At 41.1% G+C, this 11,061-nt stretch overlaps 1 pseudogene and 2 gene segments (V, D, J or C); all 3 read left to right on the top strand.

Moving 5' to 3' along the window:
* The first annotated feature begins 427 nt into the window (after positions 1 to 427).
* On the top strand, positions 428 to 3,362 carry LOC124074900 (annotated as a pseudogene).
* Positions 3,363 to 7,078: 3,716 nt separating this feature from the next.
* Positions 7,079 to 7,618, top strand: LOC124075024. The segment is given in 2 exon segments: positions 7,079 to 7,134; positions 7,242 to 7,618. Coding segments are annotated over 2 exon segments (387 nt in total).
* A 2,813-nt stretch (positions 7,619 to 10,431) lies between these two features.
* Positions 10,432 to 10,998, top strand: LOC124075033. The segment is given in 2 exon segments: positions 10,432 to 10,486; positions 10,594 to 10,998. Coding segments are annotated over 2 exon segments (378 nt in total).
* Positions 10,999 to 11,061: the final 63 nt, after the last annotated feature.

Consider the following 11,061-nt stretch of genomic DNA (forward strand, 5'->3'; position numbering starts at 1 on the left):
CCAATAAATCTTGACAAATGTAAATATAATCACAAAAATATTTAGTGTGGATTGATATAAATGGAAAATAATATTTGTTTCAAATTGTCTCACATTGATGTTGACTTGTGCTTTTGTGAATTAGGGCAAATTCACAAAATACTCTGTTGCAAAATTTGTCAAAATCATCCCAAAGCCACATACAGATGAGCTCTGACACATTCCTAATCAATACTGTGATAAAGTGATTGATCCATTGATCAGCAGCATCATGAGAGTAATCCAAGTCCCTGCTGGAGTCAGTCAGAGCATTTCCATAGAGAGCCACTTTGCATCAGCAGCACCATGCTCCAGTGCTCTGGGAGAGTTTATAGTCCTGAGAGTTGAACACTGGATGACTGACAGCTGTCCTTCATGACAACAGAAGCCACAGAAATCCTCCTCATCAAAAACATGACTTTGATCTGCGTCCTCATCTGGACTCTCCTCTGCTGCTGCTTCACAGGTAAAGTCCAGAGAATCAAACTCCTCTCCTCTATGAACATCCGTCCCTCTGAAATGAAGCCCACAAAACCATGACGCTGCTTTATGTTTTTGTCTCTGTGTCCTCAGAGTCCAGAGGACAGGTCACAGTGACTCAGCAGCCTGCAGCAGTGAGCTCTGCTATTGGAGGAACCGTCTCCATCAGATGCAGGACCAGTCAGAATGTTCCAAGCTGTGGCAGTGCTTACTGTTTAAGCTGGTACCAACAGAGAGATGGAGAAGCTCCTAAACTCCTCATTTACTGGACCAGCACTCGAGCATCAGGGATTCCTGATCGTTTTACAGGCAGTGGATCAAACTCTGGAGTGGAGTCCAGGCTGAAGATGCAGCAGTTTACTACTGTCAGAGTTATCATGTTATCAACAGTAAAGATGTGTTCACACAGTGAAAAACGGTCGTACAAAAACCTCCCTCAGTCAGACTGAACAGAAACTGAACTGACTGCTGCAGCTTGTCAAAGGGTCGGCGTCGCTGACGCAGAAATGAGCTGAACCCCGATGCAGAGTCAAATAGGCGCAGGCAGGCGAGGCAGAGGTCCGAGCAAAAGTCTTTATTTTATGATAACAAAACCTAACTCAAAAAGGCACACACTTACTGTGTCTTAGGATCTATGAATATCTGTGGCTAAACTCCTGGCAAAAAAAAAGCAAGGCATGGCAAGGCAAAACTAAACAAGGCTAGGGAAACCTGGCATGACGTGGGGAAAAACGCAGACGCTCTGACAAAGGTGACTGGGAAGACAAGGACTAAACAGACATCACAACGAGACACAGGTGACACACATCAGGAGGGAGAAAGCAATCAGGAAAACCAAAGCAAAGCTACATGAAAACAGGGCACACAGGGGAAGTGACGCTTTTCAAAATAAAACAGGACATGACAAAAACCTTGAACATAATACATGGAAGCACAAGACATACATGGAACATGACACATGGACTGAAAAATCAAAAACAAAACATAACCAAAAACACCAGGCATGACACAGCTGGAAGCTCCTGCAGAGACTGATACACTTATAATGAGTTAGTTATAAGTTACAATGAATCAATCAACTTTGTTGCTTTCCCAAAAATGAACACAAATCCTGACCCACATTTCAAAGTCCGTGCAAATCTTACTAAAATCCCATGTTGTCTGACTTCATAAAAGCTTAAAAAGAACCACACTTTGACAGTTATTGAGAGAATTTCTGATCATGACCATTGACTTCAGCCTCACACTTGGTTACAGCTATTTCAACTATAATCATTTTCATTGATATAATTTTATGTATATGAACATTTAATCATAATGGGTATTGTTAGACAGCTTCATTGATACCAAACAAACCTGGAACTATGATGAAGATTTCCACAGTCATGAAAGTTTGAATAAGGGAATAAAAGCAGGACACTCTGATTGCCATGACTTCATATCTTATTCTGACAAGTGTTTTAGTTATGAAATGTATGGCAAAGTATTGATGGTACAAGAGTTTTCACTTGAAAATAAACCATAAGAAAATCACAGTCTGATGAAATTGTCATTGTTTTGAACTAATAAAACCATCCAGAGCACACGAGTAAGAAAACATGAATGTTGAAACGTGTAATAGGAGATCGATAGAGATGTAACATCACAAATGGGATTCGTTATATCACTTTATGTTGATTATACCCTGTTGGTTTGTTTCTAATACTGAAAATCCTCATAAAAGATGAAAAGTTAAATTCAAACATGCAGAATAATTTCTATGAGAAATTAAGAACACATTAACCATTTGACCATATGCATGGTTACCAAAGATAAATAATATAGACAAAACTGGAATGATGACAAAAGATTTCCACAGCCTTGAACGACTCAAGACTCATCTGGAATAAACTGATGTGTAACTGCTATGACTTTGTGCCCTGAGTAATCATGTATGTCAACAGAACAAAGTCAGAGCATTTCCATAGAGAGCCACTTTGCATCAGCAGCACCATGCTCCAGTGCTCTGGGAGAGTTTATAGTCCTGAGAGTTGAACACTGGATGACTGACAGCTGTCCTTCATGACAACAGAAGCCACAGAAATCCTCCTCATCAAAAACATGACTTTGATCTGCGTCCTCATCTGGACTCTCCTCTGCTGCTGCTTCACAGGTAAAGTCCAGAGAATCAAACTCCTCTCCTCTATGAACATCCGTCCCTCTGAAATGAAGCCCACAAAACCATGACGCTGCTTTATGTTTTTGTCTCTGTGTCCTCAGAGTCCAGAGGACAGGTCACAGTGACTCAGCCTGCAGCAGTGAGCTCTGCTATTGGAGGCTCCGTCTCCATCAGATGTAGGACCAGTCAGGATGTTTATTATAGCAGCCCTTACCACTATTTAGCCTGGTACCAACAGAGAGATGGAGAAGCTCCTAAACTCCTCATTTACAGGGCTAGCACTCGAGAATCAGGGATTCCTGATCGTTTTACAGGCAGTGGATCAAACTCTGACTTCACTATGACCATCAGTGGAGTCCAGGCTGAAGACGCAGCAGTTTACTACTGTCAGAGTTTTCACTATATCAACAGTAAAGATGTGTTCACACAGTGAAAAATGGTCGTACAAAAACCTCCCTCAGTCAGACTGAACAGAAACTGAACTGACTGCTGCAGCTGGAAGCTCCTGCAGAGACTGATACACTTCACTGAGGACACACACACACACACACACACAACAGTTTCATAGTGGAGTGTCTGAAATGTATGATTACTCCGATCAATGAGATCAGTGCTAGAAACTACAAACTCCTTCCAGACTGGTGTGGATAATGTTTTACTGGAAACTTCAATGTCAACAATGTTCATAATTACACATTTGTAATAAATTGAGCTGTTTAGAACAAATCAATGGTTTTCTTTCAGACTTTGAAACACAAAATCAGAGTGCAAACAATCACATCATCTCATCTTGGCTTCTGAAAATGATCATCTAACATTAAAAATGCTGCTAAGAAAACCTCTGAGGATTTGATTTATAATGTCTGCTGTTTTAATTTAAAGCAGCAACATGACAGCAGTCATTGTAATGATCTGTTTGGACATCATTGCTTAGTCTTTATTGTTTTAATGTACATAGAACATCAACATTACTACAAGAAACACAAAGTCAACATTCATCTTGTGATGAATGTGGAGAGACAGATAGAAGTAGTTATCATTTTATGCAGATGATACCCTGCTTTTTATTATAATCATTATTAATATTTACATTTTATGTCAGATCAGAAGGATTAGTGAACAAGATGTGAACATTACACATGGATCCTCAAGGGACAACAATAGTAATAAAGGCTATGATTCACCAATGAAATGATTTTACCATGTGGATTGTTGCCAGAGTTAATAAGAGGATGAAACTGACATGACATCAAGAACACAACCACTGTTTACATGAAATTGGAAAATAATCCGGAAAAATTAGATTTGTTAATGTTGTGACTTTGTGCATTAATCTAACAAATGTTCCTCATGTTACATATTAAAGAAACATATTCAGAAGACGATTGACTTTTATCATACACATGATAAAATCTTTATTGATGGAAAATGTTGAATCCATCAACAGAAACAAGAACATGTAAATGTTGAAACATGTCATGAGAAAGAAAGAACCAGAAAGACAGAGTAGACTGAGAGCAGAATGAGAGTAAAACCAGTAGCAGAGTCCCAGTGAGTCAGCTCAGGACTGGGAACACTGGTCTCTCCTCAGTGTCTCTGAGAGTGGAGTCTGGGAGCCCTGGGTGGCATTGTCTTATTGTTTTTTCTTTTGTAACATTCTTTATATAGAACATTTTCAATAAAAAGTAAATTGACAGGAGCGTACGGTTTGGAGAAGGTTGCTTGTTTATACTCATGTGGAAATCCAAAAAGCATGATTTCACATTTTGTAAAATTAACTTTATATCCAGAAATTTGACCGAACTCTTCCACACAACTGATCAACACAGGTATTGAATTTGGTTAGTCTGTTAATGTCAGGAGGATATCATCTGCATACAGTAGAATTTTGTGCTGTGTTGTTCCTATCATAGTTCCTTTGATATTGGAGGTTTGTCGAACAGCAATTGCTGGCTCTATAGCTAGAGAAAACAACAGAGGTGATAGTGGTGACCCTTGAGCTGTACCTGTGTTAAGTTGAAACTGGGCAGAAATTAGACAATTTGTTGAGACTGAAGCAGTGGGCATTTTGTATAAAAGCTGTACCCATTGAACAAAATCTGATTGAAAGCCAAATCTCTCCAACACTTCAACCCTATATTTTCTCTCAATACGATCAAATGCTTTTTCTGCATCCATCGTTACTATAGCACTTGGAGTTTGATGAAAATTAAGATGATGAATAATATTAATTAAACATCTTGTGTTATTTGATGAAGTACAGCCTTTTATATACCCTGTTTGGTCTGCAATAAGAATATCAGTCACCACTTTTTCTAATCGATTAGCCGTTATTGTTGAAAGTATTTTACATCCACTACAAGTTAGCTAATCGGGCGATAAGAAGCACGTTGTTCTGGATCTTTCCCTTTTTTGGGGATAACTATAATATAAGCTAAATACATAGACTTTGAGAGTTCACCCTCTTCAAAAGATCTGTTGAACACACATTGTAATAATTTATTAATTTTGCTTTTAATCTTTTTATAAAACTGAGCACAGAATCCATCAGCCCCTGCACTCTTATCTGGTTGGAGTGTGGAGATTTCTTTATCAATTTCTGTTACTGTAACAGGTCCTGACAACAGTTTAGCTCATTCTTCTGTTAGCTGAGGTATCTGTAAGCCATCTAAGAAATTACTACTGGTAAGTGTATCTGTAAGTGTATAGCTTATTTCCAAATTCAAAAAGTCTTCTCTAGCAAACAGAATATCAGACTCAGCCTTCTTTTTTAGTAAATTAGTCAACAGTCGTTGTGTCTCCTTTATCTCTCTAAGCACCCAATCCGATTTGGATCTATGAAAATCTTCCTCTAATTTTTTGATTTTCTTTTCAACTTGTGATTGTTTTTAAGAACGCTCCTTTTTCTTCATACTAGAGTATGATATTGTAACGTCCGGCCGGACATGTAAAGAATGATGAGGAGTTGTTCAGCAAACCTTCATTTACTGAAGAACAAGTCAGTGACTGTCAGTCGTAACCACACCAAAACAACGAAAATAGGATCCCACAAAAACAACAGTCTGTCTCTCTCTTGTTCCTTTTTCCAACTCCTTTTACACTCACCGGCACACACTCTCTCTCCCTCAGCTCCCCCGCCCCCTCGCTCTCTCATCCAACCACACATGCATTCACAGACTGTAGGAAACCATAAAACTCCTAGCTCTCAACTCTAACTGATCTGACTCTAACATTAACATCAACTCTGTCAACATTAACACCATGGAACATTCTTGCAGGGACGTTACAATATAATCATGCCTCGAATGTAAGCTTTATAAGCTTCCCACACCAATCTTGGATCATCATCATAGTCATAACTGACTGACAACAGTGGCACGGCTTTGTATTGAAATGTTTTAAACATGGGTATTATTAACAAGATTCACTGAAACAGATAAAACTGATGACTGTAGAAGAACATTTTACCCAGTCATAAAAACATTATAAAATGGGGAAAGATGCACTTACTGTCATTACAGCTTTATGCTTAAACTTTTCCAATGTTTCTAACGATCTGCTGATTTGATGACCATCTTTAGTAACTCTTCATTCACCATCACCAAGATAAAACAGACACACACACACATATACAGACACAATTTCATCAGTTTTCATGAATCAATCAACTTTGTTGCTTTCCCACAGATGAACATGAATCCTGACCCACATTTCAAAGTCCGTGCAAATCTTACTAAAATCCCATGTTGTCTGACTTCATAAAAGCTTAAAAAGAACCACACTTTTACAGTTATTGAGAGAATTTTTGATCATGACCATTGACTTCAGCTTCACACTTGGTTACAGCTGTTTCAACTATAATCATTTTCATTGATATAATTTTATGTATATGAACATTTAAACATAATGGGTATTGTTAGGCAGGTTCATTGATACCAAACAAACCTGGAACTATGATGAAGATTTCCACAGTCATGAAAGTTTGTATAAGGGAATAAAAGCAGGACAATCTGATTGTCATGACTTCATATCTTATTCTGACAAGTGTTTTGGTTATGAAATGTATGGCAAAGTATTGACGGCACAAGAACACACATTACAACACATTAACCATTTGACCATATGTATTGTTGCAAAGATAAATTATATAGACAAACCGGAATGATAACAAAAGATTTCCACAGCCTTGAACGACTCAAGGGTCATCCGGAATAAATTGACGTGTAACTGCTATGACTTTGTGCCCTGAGTAATCATGTATGTCAACAGAACAAAGTCAGAGCATTTCCATAGAGAGCCACTTTGCATCAGCAGCACCATGCTCCAGTGCTCTGGGAGAGTTTATAGTCCTGAGAGTTGAACACTGGATGACTGACAGCTGCCCTTCATGACAACAGAAGCCACAGAAATCCTCCTCATCAAAAACATGACTTTGATCTGCGTCCTCATCTGGACTCTCCTCTGCTGCTGCTTCACAGGTAAAGTCCAGAGAATCAAACTCCTCTCCTCTATGAACATCCGTCCCTCTGAAATGAAGCCCACAAAACCATGACGCTGCTTTATGTTTTTGTCTCTGTGTCCTCAGAGTCCAGAGGGCAGGTCACAGTGACTCAGCAGCCTGCAGCAGTGAGCTCTGCTATTGGAGGCTCCATCTCCATCAGATGTAGGACCAGTCAGAATGTTTGGACTTGGAGCAGCAACCACAATTTACACTGGTACCAACAGAGAGATGGAGAAGCTCCTAAACTCCTCATTCACACTGCTAGCACTCGAGCATCAGGGATTCCTGATCGTTTTACAGGCAGTGGATCAAACTCTGACTTCACTCTGACCATCAGTGGAGTCCAGGCTGAAGATGCAGCAGTTTACTACTGTAAGGGTAATTTTGACTGTAGCAAGTATGACTGCTTCACACAGTGAAAAATGGTCGTACAAAAACCTCCCTCAGTCAGACTGAACAGAAACTGAACTGACTGCTGCAGCTGGAAGCTCCTGCAGAGACTGATACACTTCACTGAGGACACACAGTGAACACACAAAACACTCTGATTTTTAATAAGTTTTACACAACATAAAGAATAAATCTACAGATGTTTTCATGTTCAAAATACTTCATACATCACTGACAGCATTTCCAGACACAAGCACCACAGAACTACAACTTTCTAAATTAAAGCCAATGTGTGATCTTCCCAGTGAGAAATAAAACATAAAACACGAAGAAAGAAAGAAACACTGGAATCCATGACAAGGACACAGTGGAGGTGGGCTGGTATATGTAGTGAGTTAGTTAGTTTAGTTAGTTTTGATTTTAGTTTTTGATTTTCCTCCGCTAGGAGTGATTTTTTGATGTTAGATATATTACCTTAGATAGTAGAGTTGTTCCTCCCTTGGGAGCGTCCTTTGTTTCATAATTTTTCATAGCCCGTTTTTGTTTCTTCATTTCTTTGTTAATGTTTCATAGCTGTGTGTTCCTCTCTAAGAAAGAACACACGTCAGGATATTTACATAGCCTCTTTGTTTTACCACTCTGCCAAGAGGTATTGCCTCAGACTTCTTTAATAAAGGCTGATCTTGTGAACTCGAGTCTCTGCATCTGAGTCCTGCTTCAAGCCCCAGCTTGACAGTACACACTGGCCAGTATGGACTCAGCAGAGACCCGGCAGATGGAAGCTGCCTTGCGGGAACAAGAAGCCCGTATCACGCGTCAGGAAGAGTTTCAGACAGCCACAGCATCGCACATTGGAGTCCTGCCTGGCCGGGTGCATTATCTTCTGGACCAACTGGCGAAGACATCAGGGTCACCTGCGGCTCCTGAAGCCCCGGCAGCCTCCACTCCAGCCCCAGCCCCAGTGTTTCCGTAGTGAAATAACTGGCAAGAAAATAAAGACTTTGATAAAAAAAAATTAAACCACAAGGGAATCACTACTTGATCACATTTTCATTGTTTCTAATTATTAAAACCATCAACCACAAATGAGAAAGAAGACATGATTGATGCAATGTGTCATGATGGAAAAATAGAGAGAGAGAGAAAGATAAAATCTCAAATAAGAGTTGTTATATCACTTTATGCAGATGATACTCTACTTTTTGTTTCTAAAACTGAAAATCCTTATTAAAGATGAAATTTTTTAAATTCAGATGTACAGAAGAATTTGCATACAAGATACAAGATACCAAGATACAAGATAGGTTTATTTGTCACATACACAATCATACACGGTACAATGTGCAGTGAAATTCTTTGTGTCCCTGCTACCAAAAAATAGGTAAATAAAAAATTTTAATTAAAAGAAAAAAATAATAAAATTAAAATTAAATTTAAAAAAAGTGAAAATGTGCATTATTTACATGAGTGGTATTTACATCTAGTGCATGTAGTGCAGGTGGGAGTGGGATTGTCCAGATTAACGCTCACTGTTGAGCAGACGGATGGCCTGGGGAAAGAAGCTTCTCCTCATCCTCTCAGTGTTGGTTCTCAGGCAGCGGAACCGACGGCCTGATGGCAACAGGGAGAAGAGTGAGTGTCCGGGGTGATGGGGCTGCCTGAGGATCTTCTCAGCTCTCGACCTGCATTGTTTGGTGTAAATGTCCTGCAGGTCGGGTAAGGTTGTTCTGATTGTACGCTCAGCTGAGCGGACTGCCCTCCTAAGGGCCGAGAGGTCCTGCTTTGTGCAGCTGCCCATCCATGTGGTGATGCTCCCACTCAAGATGCTCTCAGTGGTGCAGGTGTAAAAGTTCCTGAGCACCTTGAGGGGGAGCCTGAAGTCTCTGAGGCGTCTGAGGTGGAAGAGACGCTGCCTGGCCTTCTTCACAGTCCTGTCAATGTGCAGTGAGCAGGACAGGTCCCGTGTGATGGTCACACCGAGGTATTTAAAACTGTCCACCCTCTCCACCTCAGACCCGCCGATGCAGAGTGGACGGATGTCCTTCTGCTGCTTCTTCCTGTAGTCCACAATCAGCTGGGAGGGTTAGGGTTAGGGTTCAGCAGGAGGTTATTCTCCTGGCACCAGCTCTCCAGGTGGGTGACCTCCTTCCTGTAGGCCTCCTCCTTGTTGTGGGAGATTAACCCCACGATGGCTGTGTCGTCAGCAAACTTTATGATGGTGTTACTGTCTGATGTGAACACACAGTCATGTGTATACAGGGAGTACAGCAGGGGACTCAGCACGCAGCCTTGGGGGGATCCAGTGTTGAGGGTGAGGGGGGATGAGCTATGGGGGCCCACGCGTACCACCTGTTGTCTGCCACTAAGGAAGCTGTGGATCCACCTGCACAGGGAGGAGTTCAGTCCAAGATCACACAGCTTGGTTACCAGTCTGGAGGGGACTATGGTATTGAATGCTGAACTGTAGTCCACAAACAGCACTCTCACATAGTTCCCCATCCTAATGTCTACGTGGGAAACTGTCTTGTGCAGCAGGAAGGTTATGGCGTCGTCTGTGGATCTGTCTGGGTGGTATGCAAACTGTAGGGGGTCCAGGGTGGGGGGCAGAGAGGAGGTGATGAATGTTTTGACCAGCTTCTCAAAACATTTCATCACCACAGATGTGAGGGCTATGGGGCGATAGTCATTGTAATTGATAGTCATGAACTCTTGAAACTATCAAAATAAAACAGGCCAGTCAGAGCATTTCCATAGAGAGCCACTTTGCATCAGCAGCACCATGCTCCAGTGCTCTGGGAGAGTTTATAGTCCTGAGAGTTGAACACTGGATGACTGACAGCTGTCCTTCATGACAACAGAAGCCACAGAAATCCTCCTCATCAAAAACATGACTTTGATCTGCGTCCTCATCTGGACTCTCCTCTGCTGCTGCTTCACAGGTAAAGTCCAGAGAATCAAACTCCTCTCCTCTATGAACATCCGTCCCTCTGAAATGAAGCCCACAAAACCATGACGCTGCTTTATGTTTTTGTCTCTGTGTCCTCAGAGTCCAGAGGACAGGTCACAGTGACTCAGCAGCCTGCAGCAGTGACCTCTGCTATTGGAGGCTCCGTCTCCATCAGATGCAGGACCAGTCAGGATGTTTATGGCAGTAGCTTTTTACACTGGTACCAACAGAGAGATGGAGAAGCTCCTAAACTCTTCATTTACTATGTTAACACTCGGGAATCAGGGATTCCAAGTCGTTTTACAGGCAGTGGATCAAACTCTGACTTCACTCTGACCATCAGTGGAGTCCAGGCTGAAGATGCAGCAGTTTACTACTGTCAGAGTGCTCACTATATCAACAGTCAGTGGTTGTTCACACAGTGAAAAATGGTCGTACAAAAACCTCCCTCAGTCAGACTGAACAGAAACTGAACTGACTGCTGCAGCTGGAAGCTCCTGCAGAGACTGATACACTTCACTGAGGACACACAGTAAACACACGTAACACTCTGATTTTTGAATAATT

This window comes from Scatophagus argus, chromosome 17 (genome assembly GCF_020382885.2).
Source record: "Scatophagus argus isolate fScaArg1 chromosome 17, fScaArg1.pri, whole genome shotgun sequence".
Classification (NCBI taxonomy): Eukaryota; Metazoa; Chordata; class Actinopteri; family Scatophagidae; genus Scatophagus; species Scatophagus argus.